The sequence below is a fragment of the Xenopus laevis genome, chromosome 9_10S, assembly GCF_017654675.1.
Source record: "Xenopus laevis strain J_2021 chromosome 9_10S, Xenopus_laevis_v10.1, whole genome shotgun sequence".
Lineage (NCBI taxonomy): Eukaryota > Metazoa > Chordata > Amphibia > Anura > Pipidae > Xenopus > Xenopus laevis.
The window spans coordinates 63897333-63921733 of record NC_054388.1 but is presented as its reverse complement, the minus strand read 5'-3'; the positions used below and the strand labels follow the sequence as shown (position 1 = coordinate 63921733).

The 24401-nt window shown below is 35.7% G+C and overlaps 1 protein-coding gene across 3 annotated transcripts in view; it reads left to right on the top strand.

Annotated features, from left to right (window-relative positions):
* Window positions 1-24401, top strand: part of fign.S (fidgetin, microtubule severing factor S homeolog) — a 103747-nt gene that overhangs the window by 46729 nt on the left and 32617 nt on the right. The window contains exons 1-2 of one of the 3 annotated variants that reach the window (XM_041578312.1): window positions 2188-5983; window positions 6519-6605. The exons of 1 other annotated variant lie outside the window; for it this stretch is intronic. In XM_041578312.1, the coding sequence (XP_041434246.1) occupies window positions 5893-5983; window positions 6519-6605 (178 nt within the window). In that variant the 5' untranslated portion in view covers window positions 2188-5892. Of the gene's footprint in view, window positions 1-2187; window positions 5984-6518; window positions 6606-24401 lie in introns of those variants that run through there. One more of the 3 variants, XM_018238827.2, reaches the window with a different exon arrangement.

Below are 24401 nucleotides of genomic sequence, written 5' to 3'. Positions count from 1 at the left end.
CCAGGGAACCTTAATAAAATTATATAATGCCCTACACATGTGCCCACAGTATAGTTCATGTGCCATATGTTAGCAAATGTAGGAGGGAAGGAGGGTACCCCAAAAAAATGTACAATCTTTTTCAGTCTATCACCCTTTAAATAGGAAAAAACGCCAGCGTTTTTTGGGACTTAGAAAAATTTTAAACTGTTTTTTTGAGGAAGTCCTATCTACTCTATAGCACTTCGCCTGGTCTGAGGTGTCAAAGGCAAGTCTGGCGATAGAGTAACGCTCTTTCGCCAGACCGAAAATTTGCCTGGTATTAGAATGCGAAGTTGCGCCAGAGTCTATCTTCTTGGCGAATTTACGCCAGCTACCATTAGTAAATCGGCGAAGTGCCAAAATGACATCACGCTGGTGAATTTTCGCCAGCGTTAGCCATTTCGCCCTTTAGTAAATTTCTCCCATATTTGGGTATGAATCTGTACTTTATTTTTTTTTTACACACAAAACTTGGGGATTTTTTACACTTCCATTACAGTCTGATTCCATTGTAGTAATTTTTCAACATTTACATTTTATACTATTTGTCAGATCTTTGTAGATGACATTGACATAGGTGGTAAGGTTTTGTGACCTACAAAGATATGTCAACTTGTGTTGTAGCTAATAGGTGTTTGATGCTTAATGACTATGTACCCTGATGGACATATTTATGCCAGTGTCTCAATATAAGTTCACATGGTTCTTGTGTCTAACTGGCAATGCATGTTATCTGGATAATGACCCAACATCAGAGGTGGCTCAGTAAGTGGATTGGTTATTAAGTAATATCAATCATTGTTACTGGGAAGATGAGTAAATGTCAAAAAGTTTGTGAACAGGCTGAGGGCCATAACTATGCTGTGGAGGACAATATCTGGCCTACAGACTTCCACTTGGTGGTCCTGATCTAGACTATTGTATTTGTCTGCTTTTTACTTACTCAATACACACAGCATAATAATACTCTTCAAAACTATTTTGCATGTCATGTGCAATAGGTTTGATGTACAATGTCCATCGTGCTGTAAATGCCATGTCAAATACTGACCTAGCAGCAATTGTCTCTGCAAATTACTTTCAGATGTTGGTGACCACACACTGACGATGAGACAAATGACAGTTGCTGGGAAGTTGCTACATAACAGAGTCAAAAAATTGGTAGTAAGACAAAACAGAGGCGCCAAAAGGATAAAAATAGCTAAAAGCACTTAAAAACCCAATGGGTAATTCAGAGGAGGTACAGTAGTAATGAACTTACCTCCTCCAAGCAGACACCAACGAAAGTGGTAATTTTCAATAATAGTTTATTCACAAAAAAGTATTGCAGAGTCAAAAAATTGTTTGTGCATACAAGCCCATAGCCACTAGTGAGTACAAGCTGTCAGAGCAATTCAATGATGGGCAGGAGTAATACTGCCCACAATGTTTTCCTGGATCTTCTGTTGAAATGTAGTGATATAAACTCCTGTCATTATAATTTTGTTAGTAACCTTTTCTGGCCACATATAGTAGCTGGAACTCTGGATGAAATATACAGCAGATATTAACTCTTTGTCAAGTGCTGTTGGCCCAAAGCAATATGGGGGTTATGTAATAAAAGGCACTAAGTTTGCCCAGGAGCAGTACCCCATAGCAACCAATCAGCAGGTAGCTTTTACTGGGCACCTGTTTCCAAGTAAGCATCTTATTGGTTGCTATGGGTTACTGCTCCTGGCCAAACAGTGGCTTTTATTACATATGGGGGTTTGTGTGTTACAGCATAACAACAATAGTTGCAGATCAAAGTCAATGCTTTTTCCAATCGCTTTGTAAGATAACTGATCCATGTGTGCGGCACCCAACCATCTGTTTTAGCAGATCCTTGTGTATTATGATGGATACTTGTGATGAATTGCTTATCAGTCAACCCAGAACATAAGAGCTGACTGGACTTTGAGTTATTTGCACCTTGTACGATGAGATTTAGTGGAACTACCTAGTGCACCATACCTTCCATGTTGTAGTATATAAAGTTAATAAGGAGAATTTAATACTAATAATATAGGTCAGAGGGCAAATTGTCCTTCTGCATGCCTCTGTTTTGCAGTGCAGAGTCCTACCTTCACCCAATACATACAGTGCTGTCTGTGTTCAGGAACAGAAAGCTTTATTTATGAGGTGGTGGGGGCACGTAGGCTTTTAACCCCCTTAGTGCTCTTGCCTAACTATCCTGTTTTACTATTTATACAGTTAATTAATATTAACAGAATATGATAGCTTTGCAACCATGGGGAAAAGGTTGAACGCTTTGCTGTAGTCGGTATATATTGGTCATGTCTTTTAAAATCACCTAGCAGCTCCTAGGTCACTTTTAATGTTCTAAATAACATTTGTTGATTGTGTTTCCTTGGCCCCATTTCCACTGATTGTACATTTGTTTGATGCTTTAGTACTTTTCAATAGTAATTGAGGTACCTTTTCATATCCATTCTTTTCATCTTTATAACTATTTCAAGTCTCATTCTGAGGTGCACTTTAATATGAAATTCTTAATTATCATTTAATGCTTTCTGAATAAAGAGATAGTGAGGATAAACTGTATAAAACCCTTCAGACTGAACAACCATCTGATTAATAGACTCAGTAATAAAGACATTACAGGACAAAAGAATGCTTAGCCGGGGTCACACTCCTTAATAGCTTTACAAAATGCATTCTTTTTACCTTTGTATTGTAGGAACAATTGAAAGAAATAAGAATCTTAGGTTGTCTGTGCAACTCTGTGTTAATATTTTAAGAGCTCCAATAAGAGATAAAATATTGGTGAATCTGGAATGTTTTTATCCCGAGGCTGCCTCAGAGCATCGCACTGCAAAGTCCAATGTACTTAAAATCTGCATGGTGCTCTGGGGGTTAAATTGATGGAACACAATATTAGTTCTAATATAGAACCTCTCAGTTTTATAGATTTTATGATTAGGGCATATTGGCATTGGTATTGACAACTTGTTTTGGCATTTCTCACAAAATTACCACTTGAACCTCTAGGCAATAAAATGTCACTAACACAGCAATTCTGAATTAATTATGGTTTAAAACATCTTTAGTATGTAAATGTGTGTGGCATGGTTGCTTGTGTGCTTGAATTATTATTGGCAAAAGCTAAAACACACAAATCTCGCTGGAGCGGTCTGTCATAGAGGAGGAAAGATATCCCTCACCATTCAGGATTATTAAACTGGTATCAGGCCAGGGATGAGGCAATGCCATTTGCTGATATAGCAATCTAGTGAATGGGAAGTAAGCAAAATGAGTAAAACTTTCTCCTTATCAGCAAAGACTGTATGCAACATAGGGTCACAATTAATATATAGGGAAGCACAAAATCTCCAAAACATGAACTCCACTTTATTCCATATATGTTTGGACAATCAGGGTGAACAAATTCCCTCCTAATTAGTACAGGATCTAGTGGGTGAGCGGCTCAAGGCCGAGCGGTCCTGGCGTCCGGCTGCGTGGTCCTAGCGCTCGCCCACATATCTCCTCCCCGTGAGCGTGCATGTGCACCAGAGTGTTGGGATGCTGCTGTGGAGCTGTGCTCCCCAGTGTTCCCCAGAAAGCTGCTGGGCAGAATGCCACCCATAATATTTTGCCGCCCTAGGGCCAGGCCTTTGTGGCCTCGCCACAAATCCGGGCCTGCTGCTAATGGTGAAATTTCTTACTCATCAGACAGAGGTACAGATCAGGCAGAACAACTAGATACCTCTACAGGAAAACCTCTCTGTTGATGTCATCGTTGGATGTTCTACAACCATCACACCCCAATCCGTATAGTGGTCATGCACCAAGCAGGTGCTTCCCTTCCTCCAAAAATTCACCATCTGAGGTACATTTCATTTTAGTGCCAAGCCACCATACTCTTCCTTTCCCCTAGTATCCTCTGCACTTGTGCACGTGTAGTACAGAAATTGGTAAAACACTTCTTTACCTTGAAAGCATTTACTCATGAAGGTGCAGAGGATGCTGGGAATTCAGCACAGCTCTAAGTTGAAAAGTAACCCAGGCCTGTACATTTTTATAAGAAGAGGATTTTTGGCCCAGGGTATGAAGTAAACAATTAGAACAGCTTGGCACCTCCCTTTCAGTCTACCTTTCCTTAAAATAAAGCGTATATTTGTCTAGGCATAAAATATTCTAAACAATGATCAAATTATAGTTACTTGATGTTGACAGCATCTAATGAATATATGGTCCAAGTCTCACCTCTTCTAGCAGATAGGAACGGGTTAAACATTTTTCCAGCAGAAATATCTCAGGGGCCCATTCAGCAATATTCACATGTAGGAAGAAAGTACATCAACTTATATTACATCTTCAGCCTGCATTTAAAGTCTTTTTAGTGACAGAACTGGATTGCAGTTTTATATCCATAAAATATGATGAAACTTTTTAGCTGAATGTCCAAACCATAATTAGGTGATTAGCTTCAGTGACTTCCAGTTAGCTTTTTTGGCCTTATGAGTTAAGTCAGTTATATTATGGATATTTAATAGTCATTAAAGGCTAACATATATACTGCTAGTTTTTTTTTTTTAATATGAAAGAGAAATGACCGTTAATGATGGAACACAGCATGTATTCACTAAAGCAGTAATATCATTTCTACATGTTATTGAAACAAAGACCATGGGTCCACAAATGTATTTATGTTCAATATAATTAAATGTAAAGGTTTTTTGAGAATGTAATTGTTTAGAATTGTGTTTCAGAAGTGTCTGAAATGCTGTAGTGAACAAGCAATGCCCCATTAGTTTATCTGTACAGTACATTAGTGAATGGACAGTGTTGCTGTATAGACGCAACTGATGCTGGTAATTCCCACTATTGATATATAGGTTCTTTTCAGTAAATATAGATTCATTGATACTACTTATAGGCACTTGTTTGTCTTTTCATTCATCTTAGATAAGTTGGATAAGAGGATCTTTGTGCACTTGACATCAGTGCAATAATATAGGTATTTTATGGACTCATTGCACTTGTTTACTTGCTGTCACATTTCTGGTTACAAATGAAGCAGTGTTGGTGACATTTTACCTCATCTTTGCAAAGGAAACATAGTTATGAACTGATCCACTGCTGGCAATATTTTTATAATTGGCATTGCCGAGCCACATCCATAATTGTTAACATTTCAGAGAGCAGTGAAAATCGTATGGCTTATTAGCAAGCAGAGAGGTGCGAATGGCAACCACAATTGTTTTTACTATGCAGAGCTTTAGAACTATTGACCTGTTTTGACTCTGAGGCCCTCAATGTGTTAATTGTGCTATTTGTAAACGCTTACGGAAAGCATCTCGGGTTTTTATGGCTTTTTGCATAAAGACAAAGATCAGTTGGTGGAACATAAAGCAGTCAATTGATTTCTGATAGCTATCTCAAATTATTCGCTGCTGTTTTGATATTCATTAAAGGAGCAGCAAATGTATTCAATTACATAGGTAAATAAGGTTTTGTTTCTTATAATTTTTTTTTCTGTGCAAATAGCACTATATGACTAATGCTCTAATAAATCAGTTTTTTAAAATACATTTTTGGGGGATGTAAAAAAATTTTTTTTCTAAATTTCTGAAGCTACTTAAAACAATAGTGACTAGATTATATGTATTTTCTACCTAATGCAGATGGACCATCCCCAGGAGCTGACGTCTTGGTGATGGCACTTTGCTGTGGTTTTTTTTTTTTTAAACTACAGCAATCCAAGTTTTGAAGAGGGAGAAGGTCTTTGTCCAAGGGCAGGACAGGATGCAAAGTACACGAAAAGGCAGCATTTGCCCTTTGTACCCTGCTTTTCACTGGTGAGCCCTAATATCACAGCAATATAAGACAATGATGTCCAACATGAGTTCCTTCAGTCGTTATTGGTCTACAGGTGCTAAGCCAGTGGCTGGTAGACATTGCAGTACAGTAACATCAAATGGTAGGCAAAATTCTCTTTAGAGATTATTTTAATTCAAGAGTCACATTCACTGTGTGGAAATAAATATAGGTGCTAAATAGAACCTAATATCTTTGCAGTTTATTTCTGATTCCATGTTGGCCTTGCTTGCTGTATTATTCCAACTCTCAATGAGTCTTTGGGTTGCAATGAAAATATTCTAGTTCCTGTAACAGAAAAAAAAATAAAGAACATGTATTATTTTATGTGGCATCTGACGAAACATACATAGAGCTCCTGGTTAAAATAGTCTATTCAAAGATAATCTGCATTGAATTAGATACTGGAAACTGTCCTAGATCTTATCTTGATTCCATTAGCTGCTTTATTAGTTTTTAGAGAGCAATAAGATTGTGCTGTAAAGATTGAACCGTGATCAGATAATATTTGCAATTGTCCTATTTCTCTCTAATGCATTCTTATTTCTCTTTTTTCATTAAGATACTTTAAGTATAACATGTACATGTAACATTCACTTAAACATAGTATTTTTTCCCCACAATTTATTTGGATACAGATACCTTTCATGGATGTAAAGATACAATGACCTTATTACCAGAAGGGCCAACCCTACTGAGATTTGCATCAGAAAGAGACTTCCCTGGTGAGTAAGTTTGCCTACCTGCCAGAATTTCCACTTGAAAATTTGCTACATTTTGGCCGTTGCATTGATCCAAGAAATGCATCGTAACTTCAACAAAACCTACCCCGATCATTCCCATACTATTGCCTTTTTGCACAACATTCTGGAAGTATTTAGGTAAAACAGGACAGTTGGAAGATATAATTTAACCCTTTTTCCTAATGTTATTGAGCTTATTTACTTTTCCAGCCAAAATTGGTATACTAATAACCTTTTACAAACAGTGGTTTGGTTTCTAGTGTGTATATTTTTCTTATAATTGCTGCTAATCCAGGGGAGACTGGCAGGGTCGGACTGGGGGCCAGGAGTCCACCGGGGCTGCTGTCACAGGGCCCCCACGATTAAGGGAGGTTGTGGCAGGAAGATTTGTGCATGGAGTGGGTCTGGGCTGGCCCACTGGGTTATTTTCCCCGATGCCCTGCCGGCCCAGTCTGACCTTGAAGACTGGTATATATTGACATGTTATGTCTAGAATACAGTTTTGGGACCTTCTGCCCACTATCCTTCCAGAAAGCACTGCAAAACGTGTGACAATTAAAGTATTCTTTGGTTGCTCATTCTTGGTGGATCATGTGCCCAAATTTGAACACCTAAGAAAAAAACCTTAGGCAAGTTTAGTAGTCTGCAGACACCTTTGCAAAGAATTTCTTTTGTTTCTATGTATTCTTCAGTAAATTCATGTTTATACTTTGCTATGTAAGTTTATTCTGTTATTAATATTCAATCAATGTTAATGATAATATAACTAAGCCCTTTCTTTGAAACATTGTAAATTGGTTTTAAACAGTCCTAACCTAGCACTAAGTTTCAGTTGGGAGTGGAGTTGGGAATGAGAAGAAATGTGAGACTTTGTAATTGGCGCTACAGCTTACATAGTTGCCTTGGATATTAGCTTCTAATGGTTGCTTACCTGTGAGTTATGATATGTAATCCCACTGATCTTCTCTCACTTGGTCACTGGTATTTTGGTCTCTTACTTGTTTATACTTGTATTTGAAGTTCTGGAAGTCTTGGCTGGCTGACGAATATTATTTTTAAATAAATGTATTTTGTTTACATTGTTTTACAATTTATTTATAATATATGCTCTTTTAATTATCAAGTGGATCAAGATGCCTTTTATTTTTATCACAAATTTTAATACTGGGGAACTGGTCCCATGTGGAAGAAGTACTGTATTTTTACTTCTTTATTATGTTAGATGAAAGGGTCTGTATTCATCCAGTGACATGGTGAAAGGTCTGCATAGGACATCTGTAGTTTTCTGGTAATCAGCCCACTCTGTGGGTCTGATGCTTAATGCATGATTCAAATTCTGGGTTCATGTTGTATCACAGATAAAGTTTCCATCAACACCAATAGTCTTTAACATCCAGTCATGTTTTTCGGTCATTAAATGCTAACTGTTGATTGGTTTCTATGGGTTACTACATCAGGAGATACCCAGCCATATTAATAAATAAGAGAATCAGATTACAATTTCATATAAAACAGTCTATAAAACTCATAATAATTAAGGAAGGCAAATTTGTTAAAATGTTTATTTTTTTCAGGGTTTTTAGAATTTTGGAAAAAAAATTAACTTGAACTCAGTAATTCTTGATTTCTATTATTACATAAATTTACATAATGCCATCTTTTTCTGCAACAATGTTCATAAGGGTTCCTAATTTACAAACATTTTGATATACTGTATTAGGTAAAAAGGGCCATGTCTGTAAGGGCTTAGAATCTGGCAAAGAATGTCAAAAAATTTTGATTGCATTAAATCACATTGAAATCTTTTTTTTTTTAAAGAAAACTTGAAAATTAAAATATCTTGGATTTTAAAAATGTTTTTTGTGAAAAAATGGATTAGAAAACCTGAAAAATAGTATTGCATAAGAAATTAAATTAGAATGTAAAACGCTCAGCCCCTAGCTCTTAACATTTGTAATACCTTTAAGTGTACTAAAAAATGAACACAGAAAAGACACAGGAAAATAGACAGAAATTCACAGGAAAGTCTCAATTGATGCATTTATACCAACACTAAATAATTCATTTAAATTTGTTATTGCAATTGAAATGAACATTTTAGCAATAATACTGACCTTTCTTCCCAGGATTGCTTAAAGTGACTTATTCATTATTGTCAGTTACCACCCCATCTTCGGCATTTATTTAGTGCTATCAACTGAAAGTTATTTCAGCAAAATTTTAATTTCTACAATGTACAAATCTCTGTATTTGAATAACTAATAAATATATACATCTTTCTTAATCCTAGAATCTTAATCTTAAAGTACTCTCAGTGCCACATTACTTTTATACCTATACAGTTATATTCCAGCTAATCCGCCACATAAAATATCACATCAATCTTTTCAAAGTGTAAGGGGCAATAAAATCCAGCCACTCTCTCATAAATTCATGCTTAATTTATCTATCTGAGCATAAAATAGAGAGAGTGCAACCTCATTGTGGGTTTTGTATCCTTAATATCAATGAAGGTTAAAATTACATGTACATATGGCACATGGCTATCACCATTTTCCATAATCCACCTCCCCCTATACTCCCAAATAGGGAACAGTTACATTGTTCCTACTGTTCTCCTTTCCCAAAACCAAATTGTTACTTTTTAAAATGTAAATAACTTTAAGGAGGTTATTTATCAAAATCATAATTTTTTCAAATTTTTTAAGTAAAAAGAGTACAACCTAAAATCCATGATTTTACCTTATTTATCATTATAAAAACTCATAAAATTGGTTTGGGAAAAAACCCAGAAAAATTTGGGTTTTATGCCTGAAAAGCTCCAAATTCTCGTGAAATTGATCGAAACCCCCAGTGTTTGGGGATTTTTGTCCGAAAATTCTGCGCAGACCATGATATCTTCATGTAAGGAAGATAATCTAAGGACCCTTATATCTTGGAGATGGAGTATTTTCAGATTTGGACTTTTAGCAGCCTCAGGGTATAAAAATTCTGATTTCATAGTAAAAAAAAAAAATCGATTTTTTTGAGTTTTTGGCATTAGGACTTTAATTAATAACCCCCTAAGTGTTATAATAATAACCTTTTTAATAATGCTGAGTGGTGGTTGGTAAAATAATTCACAGAGTTTTGATGACTGCTTGTCATTATGCTCCAATGCAAATATTCTTGTATTGTTGTTTACTCTTTTGACTTTTCTTGCTTAAATACTCAAGACTGAGAGAAAGCTGCATAAAATTTCAAATGCCGCTGTCAAATCTTATTTTTGAAGCTGGTTTTGATACATATGACAACTAATTTTAGACAACCCGGCAGCATGATTGACATCACTAAATAAAGCTTATTGTCCTTGTGTTTGTAATCATAACTTTGTTGACTGTTTCTGTTAAGCAAGCTCTTTATCTGTCATTTTTCTTTCCCTTCTCAACTTGTCACAATTAAACACCAGCATCGTCAGAGTTGTGGCACTCCATCTGTCAGAGATGTAAAGCACGAATACTTAAGCAAATTTTCTTTATGAGCGACAATACAAAACCCGCAGCTACATTTTTCTTTAAAAGGGAAACATTTGAAAAGTAGCAAAGGAGAATAAATACACATTTAAACATATTAAAATACTTAACCAAAGTCTTAGAACATTACAGCATGAACCTCATTAATGATGTATGTAAACTTTAAAATTTAAAAAAAATGGTTTTGGGAAAAATTCTTTAGACATTGCTCTAGTTTTGTACAGTACATTATGTTTACAAATTAATAACTTAGCTCATGTTTGCTTATTGCCTTCCTCCTCTCATATTTGTATTGTCTTTCTGCAGTTATTTTTATTTTCTCTGAATAAGTCACCAGTGGGACTGTAGCCATAGCGTGTACATCATCAGTTTGGCCATTTGGTGATTAGGGTAAGCTGTCAAATCTGTTAGTGTATGGCCACCAATGTGCTACACCGTTTTACAGCATACATTGTAGTTCACTTAACATGTATGCCATGCAGGATAGATTTTTGTTCTAGAAGCAGAGTACATTGTCAAGAGGCAAAAGTGTCAATTAATACTGATTGCTAACTTGTCTAAAATATGCACAAGTTAGGAGGCAGGAGAGGGGACATCTAAGTGCAGTTTCCAGAAACTACATCACTAAACACCAGTTATAACCGATTACCATTTATAAGCACCATTTATAAGGATATCATTTACATGATATTCAAGGCTCCTGTGTAGAGATGGTTGAATGTGACTGGTTTTGCTTTGCTAAAAAATTTCCAAAATATACAGCTCTTTAAAAAACAAAATTAATTAAATGTGAAAGTATAAGACCTTAATTAGTAGTATACATATATATTTTCATATTCCTAATTTAATGACTAATGTATTAAGGAGGCCAATTATGTGCCCTTAAATAAGCCACATGTTGACATCAGCAATAATGTTAATTTCTGTTCTCGATTTTACCAGTTATTAAATAAGGAAAAGTAATTTTAGACATAGTATAAAATTATTAAAGACTAAACAAGCAGTTCTGATGTGACCATGGCAGATTTCAGTGCTGGCCATGAACTTTACTTTTTGATACATAGTATTCTATCAGAATTTCATTTTGTTGCTGTGACTTATCTTCTGATTTACCCAGTCCCATTTGCCATAAAGCCAAAGGCTTACAGAAGTTTAGGGCAAAGTTACATTACACCAGAGAGTAAGAAGTTGAGTAACAGGTCTGATCTGAAGCACTATAAAGTAATTATTATGTTCCTTTTATATACATGGAGATGTCTTTGTAACATTTTGTAATGTTTGTACATAAACAGCAACATTTAAAGTCTGCCTATATAATTTTTTAAAATGTTTTGTTAATATATTTTAATTATGGCCCCATCATGACCTATAGTCAATACATGCATTATAGAGACAAATGTGGTCAGGTCAGCAATTGTCATATCACAATGCACATCACACTGAATAACTCAGACTAATACCAAATACATGTCAATGACCATGCAAAGACGAGTGTACCCCCATGTTTCAGGGAGTGTGATATAGCTCCAGTATTGGCTTTTTATGTTAATGGAGTATCTTTTATATCCCAATGTTTAAGCCTATGCAGATGAAAGGTACTGTCTTTCCTGGATTTGAAACAAGAAAGTTTCACAGCACCCAGATTTTTGCACTTTGCACGTTGTCATGCTTTACTTTGGGTGTTGTATCCTAAGGTGCTGTGCTTTTCATTTCGAGTATCTGGCACAAAAAGTTTCTGCTGCTTTCAGCAGCTTAGCATACAGGAAGGGCACATTGGGAGGTAATATGTGTGGGTAACCCCAGGAATGCCCTTAGCTTGCTCATCATTCAGAATACACAAGCTGAGTTGCACATTGGCACCTAGTGGTAGGTTATAGCATCCTTGTGTCTGTGTGAACTTTTAATCTGATACATAATTAAGAGCGCAGTTGCACCTTTCATTGGTAAAAACCCAAGCGCTCTATGTACAGAATACATACAGATTATATAAATAGCAGAGTGAGGGGCAGATTTATATATGGTCGAATATCGAGGGTTAATTAACCCTCGATATTCGACTGCCGAATGTAAATCCTTCGACTTCGAACATCAAAATCGAAGGATTTACCACAATTAGTTCGATCGAACGAAAAATCGTTCAATCGAACGATTAAATCCTTTGAATCAAACGATTCGAAGGATTTTAATCCATCGATCGAACGATTTTTCTATGACCAAAAAAACCATATATGTACCAAAAATTGGATAGGCACTTAAGTCACCAAAAAGTGATGTTGAAGCATGACATACATAAGGCTGTTACAATGCTGTATTAATAAAGGTTTTGGTAATTTTTTTTGGTGTCCTATGTGTTTTTTTTTGTGTGCCTATCCTATTCTGGTACATGTGCTTTTAAAGGAATTATTTTTGGTGGTCTTAGCACTATGGTACAGTAAATTGACCCTCTTATATTTTAAAACTAATTTTTAGCATGAAGTGACGGTATTAAGCAATAATAGTACAGATTGATTGTGTGGGAGATGGGCAGAATGATTGATTTAAATAAATACACAAAAGGATATTAAGATATGTATTAATGGGTGTACTCTCATACAGATCCCATAGTAATCTGATATAGACACAGTGTCATTTAAGATGATCTTTGTCTGCTAGTGCAGAAGTGTTAATAAAGTTATGTCTTCTTGAAGCAAGAGAAGCGTGATGGTGTCTGTGTGCAGTTTCTCCTCTGTCTAAAAGAAAGCTGCAGGCTCAAGTGAGATTGAGCTACCGGTTATCCCATCTCTTAAGCAGGAACTTTTAGCAGTGGGATGACTCTACCTCTAACATAGTGCACATTTTATTGTGCTTATAGTGGAACACTGTAGCAAAATGTTTCACTCCCTGTGTTTTTCCCCTAAATTACAAATATTGCAGAACATATATTCAGCGGTTACGTTGGGTTCATTAGGAAAGAACTTCACAGACAGGACTGAATTATATTCATTGGTAGTTCAGTGTAGCCAGACTGCTATTAATCTTCAGGGATTCTTTTATAACTAATGTATTGTTGGGAAATTGGTGGGTGGCATATGCAGTAACAGGAGATGAAAATGAAGACATGTAATATGAATGTTTTATGCAGGTTTTCAAATTTCAGTTTTTGTACAATTTAAAAAGACTTTAAGAATGGCTAACTTAAGCAAACAGTCATTGCTTTCTGCTGGAATCTTTGCAGAAAGAAGTAAAATATGGTTAATCATTGTCACAGAAGTAATGAAGTACTGGGAAAGTTATAATGTTAAGGTTTCTCCGTGATGTGTTAAAAGTCCAAATGTGCCTTTAGAAACCAAGAAATTCATTAAAGTTTTAGTTAAACTTTGCACTCATCAAAATCATGTTTTTGTGAAGTCCTAACCTTACCCAAAACATGAAAGAAAGGTGTAGCATTGTGCTGTCACAGTAAAGATGAACTCAAGGAAACTTACAGAACTGGTAGATTATTCTTCTACCTATTCTTTAATAGAATCTAGGGTTCATAAATTTTTTTTATAATAATTAATCATTTTAACACTTACTAATTAAAGTCTGTGCTCATTGGATTGATTATTGAATTAAGTGAAATAATAAAGACACCCAGTAATTAGGCATAAGTGCATTTTCACCTCATACAGACTTGCAGCACATTTCAGCGGTTATTTACTAAAGTTCGATTTTTTCTAGTCGGACTTTTAATACTATTTTTTCTTAAAGAAAAAAACTAACATTTCTCATGATTTATCAAACCCTGATGGTGTTAAAAGTCTGAAAAAAAGTACTCCATCTCAGACCTGTGGATTTCATGTAAAAGTCAATGGCAGGTGGCCTTCTTACAATTGGAAGATATCCTGATCTGTGCTGGGTTTGGTTAGATAATCCGAAGATTTTGTGGTTTTCAGGTGATAATCTGAAAAAGTTGCAGGTTTTGGGCTTCAGATCAGAAAAAGTTGCAATTTTCGGTGACAAATGCAAAAATTTGTATGATTTGGATTTTTTCATGATTGTACTGAATTTTTCCCGCACAAAAAAATGTAATGAAAATTTATTGAGAAATAGGTTGGAAAGTCCGTGCAGATTTGGTCGGAGTGGTTTTTCAGAAAATAGTGAATAAATTTAGGATTTTGATAAATAACCCCCTTCGTGTTTTCAAGTGTTTTGTTTTGCGGGCAAAATATTGAATTTTTTTCACATAGAAACCTTAAAAAGAAATGCCCTATGTTGGTGATGCTTATGGCACAACTAACAACACCCATCAGAATGTCGTCAAAATTTTACCATTTCAAAAATGTTTTCATGTTTTTTCAAATTGTTTTTGTGAAGCAAAATGGAGCAGTTTTGCTCATCACTACCACATCAACAAAAAATTCAGATATATCTTTCAGATTGTTGATTTACAAATCAAATTCTTAAATGACATCTGCTAACAGAAATTAGATTTTTAATTTGTTGCTGTTGATCTGTTGCCAAGATTTCAGATCTTGAATATGATGTGAAATATATCTATTATTCTTGGCAATAACATAAAACGGACTCAATAACGCACCTTTTTCTATTGATCAGTGAATTTTCATGGAGTAATTTAAGCACTTTGAGTATGGATGGCTTCGAATAAAGCTGTTTTCTGGATGTGAGGTAGAATTATATGTAACTTTTTAATTTTGGCAGATTTGACATAATTCCTAAGGGCACATTTACTTAGCTCGAGTGAAGGATTAGAATAAAAAATACTTAGAATTTCGAAGTTTTTTTTTGGCTACTACGACCATCGAATTGGCTACTTCGACCTTCGAATCGAACTGTTCGAACTAAAATTCGGTGGACTACTGTCTCTTTAAACAAAACTTTGACTACCTACTTCACCACCTAAAACCTACCGAGCACCAATGTTAGCCTATGGGGAAGGTCCCCATAGGCTTTCTAACCAATTTCTGATCGAAGGGAAATCGTTCAATCGATGGATTAAAATCCTTCGAATCGCTTGATTCGAAGGATTTAATTGTTTGATCAAACGATTATTCCTTTGATCGTTCGCGATCACAAATTTCATGTTTTTTTCAGAATTTTCACCTGAAAACTCCGAAAACTTTGGGGTATTGCAGGAAACCCAACGCACATCAAAAAAATCATTGGGACTTCTCCCATTGACTTATATGCAACCTTGACAGGTCTGAGATGCCGAATTTTCAGATTCTGACTTTTCCATCCTCAGGATTTAATAAATTTCGAAAAATTTTTGATTTTTTAAAAGTCTGATTTTATAAAAAAAAAACACAATTTTTTTGTGTTTTTTTGCATTCAGAGTTTAGTAAATAACCCCCTTTGACTCACAAGGTTAACATTCTTTGGTATTAAGTTCTAACACAGGATTATAAATTGTATTAGGGAACTGAACAGGTATAGGTTGTTATTAATGAGGTAAAATGTGCAAAAGGAATATTACAAAATATTTTTAAAAAGTGATACTTTTCACTTAGGGGGTTATTTAACAAGGTCCGAACTTATCTCAATATTGGCTGCTACAAACTCCGATCTAACCCGCTCGGGTTTTTAACGCTTATTTATTATTACATTTTCCCGAAAATTACCTTTGCGGGAAAAGCTCTGATTTTCACTAATATTTCTGAGTTTTCACCCGAAAGCTCCGAAAACATTGTGAAATTGCCCGAAACCCCCCGACACAACCAAAAATCAATGGGACTGCTCCCATTGACTTTTATGCAACCTCAACAGGTTTGAGATGCCGTGTTTTTATGTTCGGGCTTTTTAGTCCTCGGGGTTTAATAAATTCCGAAAATTTTAGATTTTTTAAAAGCCTATTATAACACAAAAAAATCACAAATTTTTCGGATTTCAGGGAATTTCAGGTATTCGGAGCTTAGTAAATAACCCTCTTAATTAGTTTAACAGCTACTTAAAGGAGAAGGAAAGTACTTTCTACTTGTGGGGTGCCAAAAGTTAGGCACCCACAAGTGATCGCATTTACTTACCTGACACCCCAGAAAACTGTACTGGACTTGAGTTATTCCAGTGAGCACCATGAAGAGGTTGTTTTCCTGCTTTCTCCTTTATAAAATTTCCCAGTGCAGATGCATGTGCAGTAGAATGAAATTGAAATTAATGTTTGGCTCTTCACTTTACCGCGCATGCGCAGCCACCAAAAGAAGAACCGGGAAAAAATTGCTGGGGTGTTAAAAAAGTAAATGCGATTACATGGGGTGCCAACTTTTGGCACCTCCGAGTATAACATAACTTTCCTTCTCCTGTAAAGGGGTTGTTCATCTTTAAATTAACATTTAGGGGCAGATGTAAGAAGGGTCGAATATCGAGGGTTAATTAACCCTCGATATTCGACTAGGAACTAAAATCGTTCGACTTCGAATATCGAAGTCGAACAATTTAGCGCAAATCCTGCGATCGAACGATCGAAGGATTTTAATACAACGATCGAAGGAATATCCTTCGATCAAAAAATCTCAGGCAAGCCTATGGGGACCTTCCCCATAGGCTAACATTGACTTCGGTAGCTTTTAGCTGCCGAAGTAGGGGGTCGAAGTTTTTCTTAAAGAGACAGTACTTCGATTATCGAATGGTCGAATAGTCGAACGATTTTTAGTTCGAATCGTTCGATTCATAGTCGTAGTAGTAGTCGAAGGTCGAAGTAGCCCATTCGATGGTCGAAGTAGCCCAAAAAACACTTCGAAATTCGAAGTTTTTTTAATTCGAATCCTTCACTCGAGCTTTGTAAATGTGCCCCTTAGTATGATGTAGAGAGTGATATTCTGAGACAATTTGTAATAGGTTTACATTTTTAATTATTTATGGTTTTTTGAGTTGTTTAGCTTTTTATTCAGCAGCTGTCCAGTTTGCAAGTTCAGAAATCAGGTTGCTATGCCCAAAACTACCCTAGCAACCATGCATTCATTTAAATAAGAGACTGGAATATGGATGCACCAAATCCAACTATTTTGGATTAGGCCGAACCCCCGAATAGTTCACAATGGATTCGGCCAAATACCGAACCGAATCTGAATCATAATCTGCATATGCAAATTAGGGGTGGGAAGGGGAAAACATTTCTTACTTGCTTGTTTTGTGCCAAAAAGACATGCAATTTCCCTCTCCGCCCATAATTTGCATATGCAAATTAGGATTAGGTTCGGCTGGGCTGAAGGATTCGGCCAAGTCCGAATCCTGCTGAAAAAAGGCAGAATCCCGAACTGAATCCTGGATTCTGTGCATCCCTAAACTGGAATATGAATAGGAAATGGGCAGAACAGAAAGATGAGTAACAAAAAGTAGCAATAACAATGCATTTGTAGTTTTACAGAGCATGTGTTTGAAAATCTGGAAATAATCAGAAAAAAAAGCAAATAATTAAAAAGCGATAACAAATAAATAATGAAGACCAATTGAAAAGATGCTTATAATTGGTCATTCTATAACATACTAAGGGGCATATTCATCAAGGGTCAAATTTGAAAAACTTCAAAATTCGAATGAAAAAAAACAAACCGAAATTAGGGTTTTTTTGGCCGAATAGGTCTGTTTTCGAATTTGAATCATATGAATTGAAGTCCTAGCACATTCAATCAAATTTGAATCAAAGTTTTTCCTAAAAAAAACTTAGATTTTTTTAAAGTCCACCGATTGACTCCAAACAGGTTCTAGGAGGTCTCCCATAGGTTAAAACAGTAATTTGGGCAGCTTTTAGATGTGAATGGTCAAGGTCGAATTTTTACACAAAAAAGAGGTACACAAAAATAGCTTGAAATTCGAATTTTTTTAATTCAAAAATTCACCTCAACCTTTGATAAATCTGCCCCTAAAAGTTAACCTAAAAGTTATTAAATTGACCCTAGTCAGGGTCTGTGTGAATGTGATATGGAAATGAGATTGCAAGCTTCATGGGGTAGGGACTGGTCAGACTGAACAGAAACTGTAAAATTCTGCAAAGCATAATTGAAAATGATTCATTTTGAGCTAAGCCTCGCTCATACAGAGGGATATTATAACTGGTCAGTATAATGTCGCTTTAAGCATTTAGGGAGAAAAAGATCTCTTAAAAACTACATTGAAGTCTCAGTTATCCTTCTAATTATTTTCAGATTGAATAATTTATGACACCAATAACTAAACACTTTGACACACTTTGATGTTTTGACAACCTGTTTGAGAAATCCTGCACTGGAGGTTCAGGCAGCAAATACATTGAAAATGACTTTTCCAACTATAATTGCACATACCAACCAGGCATTAGTGTTGATTTCTGTATTAGTATTCACAATTTAAAGAATACTATTAAAGGAAATGAAAGGGTCTCCTCTAGTTCACTCTAATAATTCTTGCTTCACTGCACAGTTGATTGGAAATCACCTTGATAAGATCAGAATTACTACTTTTCAGAGGAGTGTCTACTGCATCCAGCTATTTCAGAGGTAATTGATTCAGCTTCAGTAGCTGTACTGGATGTGATAGAAGCGCATGAGTTTGGCAGCGCTCGTTTCATATTAGGAACAAAAATGTACAGCGTGAATGAAAAAATCAGCATAGAAAAATCTTGGATATTTGAGGTTCCATGTTATTTAAGTAAAATATTCTGTATAGCACAGCTGGTCCACTTTACTGAAGCTAGAATCCTTTGTCCATTTATTGCATATGTGAATAACAAAATATCTGTTTACATTACTTGGGCAATTATTTATCCAAGTGTTCGAAGTACAAAGAACTTTACAGGGAATATTCAACCATTTGCACCTTATTGTCCTGATAGAGTTTACAGTCTAGTTGGCCAACCCTAAATAAACAAAATAGAGTAAATTTATAACAAGCATAATGATGTAAATCATTTAATTACAAGTATATTGATGTAAATATTCCATAAAGCTCTCCCATTGCACTCTACAACCATCAAGTGACATCAACCACCAAACTTGGGCCATGATGGTCATCTCCAGGCCTTTTTGAGACCTTATTATACCTTAACATTTTGTGTGAATAGTATTTTAGATAGTAAAAACATGGGTCATGCCATGACATGGCATTGGTTGACATCTCTGATCATCTGAAGTTGACAGGGCAGTATTAGTCATCTTGCTGCTATTTAGCATAGGAAGATTAATGTGGAACTCTGGTATATTGATATTACATTGCAACTAAACAGAAGGTTGCAGGTGTATGTTGAGCAGACAAAGCCAATGTTGGAGGATCCTGGTGCATTAAGTGGACTTTTTGGGAAGAAAGTCAACATATCCAAAAAATTTTGTTTTAGAAGAGAGTTGCCAAATTAACATCAATGGTTGTCGCACTTCTCTAGGTACAAACATAGTGTATGGGGACATAGGGGTGCATGATGCTAGTGGGGATGATGTAAGGGGGTGTGGGGATGACTGGGCTGGGGATTGAGCAAATTAGGGAATCATATTGAGTTTTGTCTGGGTTTCAAAATTCAGAATGTTTTCAAATGGATAGCAGTGTAAAAACTCAACTGTTCCAGACAGGTGGCAACCCCATTAGTTTCAACTTAGAAGATTTACATGATAGTGATATAAGAAAAAGGGGGTATGCTTGTGTTGAAAAACAGCAAGTAAGGATTTCAAAATTTGGTTAGCGCAATACATGTGCTTATTCATCACATTAAACTACTGGTACTAATTGTACATGCACAAGAACCTGGCAAGTGTGAGCAGCTGTTTTGCTTCATTATTACAGAAGCTGTATTGATAGATGTGAACTCTGTAATCAGCAGCACCATTTACATCAACAGAGGTGTATCATTAATGTGAGACATAGCATATGTAAAGCCATAGAACGGGGTAAAGAGGTGCAGAAAAAAAGAATTAGGGCAAGCCCATTAGCTTAGGGTAGCAGGATTTTAGGGGGCAGCATGCTGCCCAACCACACTTACATTGGGATGTGCTGGAGATACAGTAATTTTTTAAATTTCCCGTGCGCCAATCCCCATTGCTCCTGTCCCCCTGGAGGGGACAGGGGCGACAAACCCACTATGTAAATCCGGCCCTGATAGTCCTCAAGAGATTTATCAGAAAAAAAGAGAACTGGGGCATTAAAATTGATCTTCTTTGACCCCAGGATATTGGTTGTAATCTTGATTTGAATTTCATGAGCCATTATATAGTGACACTCTGTGCATTCCTTGTACTGTGAGACCTTGTATTTATCTGCATTGAAACCCCAGTGGGAAATATTTGTTTTATTTACTCCCATATTTACATAGAAAAGAGGACCACAGTCAGACACATATCTCATCAGCACCATCAAATTGTTATATTTCCAAGATATTTCTTTTCATTGGTGAACTCCCTTAGACACCTTGCTTGATACATTTTGGAGGAAACACACTAATATTACTGGCACTTTGAGGGGAAATGTATTAAATGTGGTTAGTGAAAAATATGTTTATAGTATGCATCTTATAGTCACAGGGGACTGTATAGCAAGGCATGTCTTCTTCCAGGTATATGCTGCTAATGAAAACATACCCTTCTTAAGATGTTTGCATGTTTCTGAGACGAAAAAATTCATAGTTTTTTTTACTTCTTTTACCCCCAAAGCCTTTTAGGGGTAAGATTAGGTGGGTTATTTGCTAAACTCTGAATGCAAAAATCATGAGCTGGGTTTCGGGCAATACATCAAAGTTTCTACGTTTTTAAGTGAAAATTACGAAAAAAACTTGAAAATCTTGAAAATCGGATGAAAAAGTCTGAAAAACTTGTGAAAATCTGACTTTTACCCACTAAAATAGATAAGCGTAAAGAACCCGAGCGGATTTGATTGGAGTTTGTAGCAGAAAATATTGAGATAAATTCGGACTTTGATAAATAACCCCCTAGGAGTGGATGTTTATTTTCAGTTTGGAAGTATTGTATAGAAATAAGAATAGTCAATATACATTAATATATAATAATAATGATGTATTTATAATACTCTTCTATTCTTGTTTCATGTATGGGTCCAAGTAACTTTGTTAATAGCATTTAAAAGACAAGGAACGGTAATAACTTATCAAAACGTATTCAAAAAGTCACTGTAACCCTGTTCTCTATCATCTGTATCTAGCATTTTTTGTTATCAGTTTGTTTCTGTTGCACATTAAATTTCTCATAAACACTCCATTTAAAATAAAAAGAATAAGCGAGTAGCAGCTTTATTTCTGCTAGCTCATATGAAGCGTTTTAGGCCTTAAAATGAAGCTGCAAGAGGTTTCTATAATGCATATAATTAGCATGTATAGAACCCACAGATCAACTCTATTATGATGCTGTATATTACACTTTATAGATTTACGTGAACACTGTATAGAACCAATAGGGTGCTCAATGGCAGATCAGTGGGTTTTAGTAAATGAAGGATTGGTGTCAAGCCAATAAATTGCAATTATGCTGCTCCATCTGTGCTCAAAGTATTTTGTTCATTTTTCTATTTTGTAAACATTGGATACAGCATGTTTAAAGAACAGCATTGTTTTAATTTCAAGAGCATATATTCTCGCTTTGGAATATCTGCTATAGTATAGGGTTGTGAGTTTGTTGGCTGAAAACAAGTCTGGCTGATGGTATCTTAAATTAGTATTTGCTTTACTAAATAAAACTATAAACCTTGCAGAATAATTTAAGAATTTAACCAAACGCCTTACAATTCATTCATATTTCCTTAATCAATCCCTGTGTTTTGTCGATATTGCAATTTGTCTACTGTTTAATTTGCACCTAGTTTATAAATACAAATTGATTTGAATTAACAATACACATGTCATATTACATGGGCTTATAACATTTTATTGCTGGTGCCAAGCTTGTTATGATGGTCACCTACATCTGGTCATAGGTGGAGAAATCTGGTCAGGTAACTTGGGTGATTTGTAGACAAAACACAGAAAGAAATCACTAGTGCTCGGCTAAACACACGCTTTGATGTTGGTCAGCTGCTATGTTCCAGCGCTTGGTCTAACGTGCATTCTGGAGTTGACCAGCTGCTATGAACGATAAAAAGCCAATGAGAGACACAACGAGAACTAGAAAAATTGCTAGTGCACAGTTTGCCTTTAAAAATAATTATTATAAAAAATGAGGTGTTAGTACCAAACTTTGGCCAAAATATGTAAGCTCACGTGCCACGTCAAGGCCCCTCATTGTACATGAGTCATACACTATCAATTTGCATTCTACGTTTGTAATGCTATTAAATCAAGTCCCCCAGAAAACAATGAGACTCTATCACAGTGTTGATTTGCAGAAGCTAGCCTGACATGCCTCTAGTGCCTTTGCAACTATCCAGTTGACCAATTTGTGATTGTCACTGCTGCTTACATTTTAGGGATTGTCTCTCTGTGAATTTAATTTCCATGGGTTGTGTCACTTACACAGGTTAAGATAATTTAGCCATACCAAAAGTCTAATAGAAACCTGCCCTTTTTTTAAGTCCATTCCCTTTTTCCAACGAATTGTTAAAACAAATAAGCAAACAAACAAAAACCTACCAGGTTAAACTGAGAATTTACAGAGGAGAGAAGAAGATTCATAGACGGTTACAGTGATTACTAGTTAATGTCTCTTTGAAATGTCATAAGCTATCTAAAATTATATTTGAAAAAATAATGGGAAAAAAATGAAAACTATAACCTTAGGGGATTTATAAAGTTTTTTTCCTCTCCATACTGCCTTTAAATATTGATGGAAGCACAAAGGGCATTTCTTTGCTGTTGGTGAAGTCTGTGCCCTCTCTTTACCCCTGCCAGGGTGACTTTTATTTCTTGATTGGGCTGTCTCTTAAGTTTATTGTTTGCTAACTGCGAAATACCCAAAGTGGCATTTAAAAATATCTGTGTGCCTTCTCTGGGGACAGTAGCTTCTCTTGTGGGCACCTCTGTCTATTGCTTATTCCTTCTGCCTTTATTTTCTCTATCATGTGTCAGTCCAGACACTGCAAATACATTCTGTTTCCATGAAGCAGCTGAGACATTCTGTATGTGTCGGTCCTTATTGAGAACAATTATATAATCTGATGCTGCGTGGGGTATTTCTGACACGATTCATTTAACATGCTTATGCAAACGATAAGCTTCTTTTTGACATGTATAAACATAACACATGACTAAACCTACAATTTAGCTTGTCTTGCCACTTAAAATCTCCTGCCATTTAAAGCCACTAGAAGACACAGACTGCCATTAAACCTTAAATGCCTGCAGTCAACAGCACGAATTGCCTACCCCCTCCAGATTTTTATTCTTTCTGAGGGTTAGAGCAGATACATTTAAATTGCAAAGTTACCCTCTTGCTAGTGTGAGATTTGAAGCAATATATTGGAATATATTTCAGTCTAAATGCAGGTTGTAGAGAGAAACCCTTTTGCACATTTTAAATGTGGAGTTTCACAGAAAATAATATGTTTCTGTCTATAATGTGCCTGTATATTACATTAAGCTATATTCTACTGTAAAAGATAATGTGTATAAAAAACAGACCTTTAAGCTAAATATATCCTGAAATCATTTACAGGAGGAAAACATACCCAAGAAGATCTAGTTTGGAACTTTAATGCAAGGACCTCTTAATATTTCGTATTAAGCCAAGTATTGTTTAAATATAACATTTCAATTTGGGAAGTAGCCTTTATTTAAGACAAAAAAAAACAGTTTTTTCAAGCAATGGTTTGTTTTTCTGAAGCTGCCTGAGCTTTCAGTTTTAGCATAAACAGTCTATGTTAGGGGAAATCCAGATGTTACTAGCCACACATGCCTGCTGGGCGTTTAAGAGAAAAGGGTATTTTGCAGTTTGATGCAAACTTGCTAAATTCAGTAGAAAATCTGAAGACAGTAAATCACAATCAACTTTGTTCTTGGCACAAACATCTTGAAAAGCGAAAGCCATACTAAAAACTGGGCACATGCAAACCTACTTATACACATGTAGTACATGATACTGTATATGTACCATATATTTTTATTTCCACTCGTATCTACATAATAGTTTTTAAGTTTCAACATGTTAGCAGAAATAGCATTATGTACGTTATAAGTTGCCTGCAACCCATCGGGGTCTATTTATTAAAGTTTGAGTTTTGTTTTCTCTAAAAATTCAAGTTTTTTCACTTTGAAAATGCAAAAAATCCAATTTCAAAAATATTCCAGCTAAAACCTGTCGAATTCATGTTAAATCAATGCCAGAGGTCCCTTAAACCATTTCAAGATGTTTTTTCTTTTCACTGTTTTTGGGTATTTTGGCATGTTTGA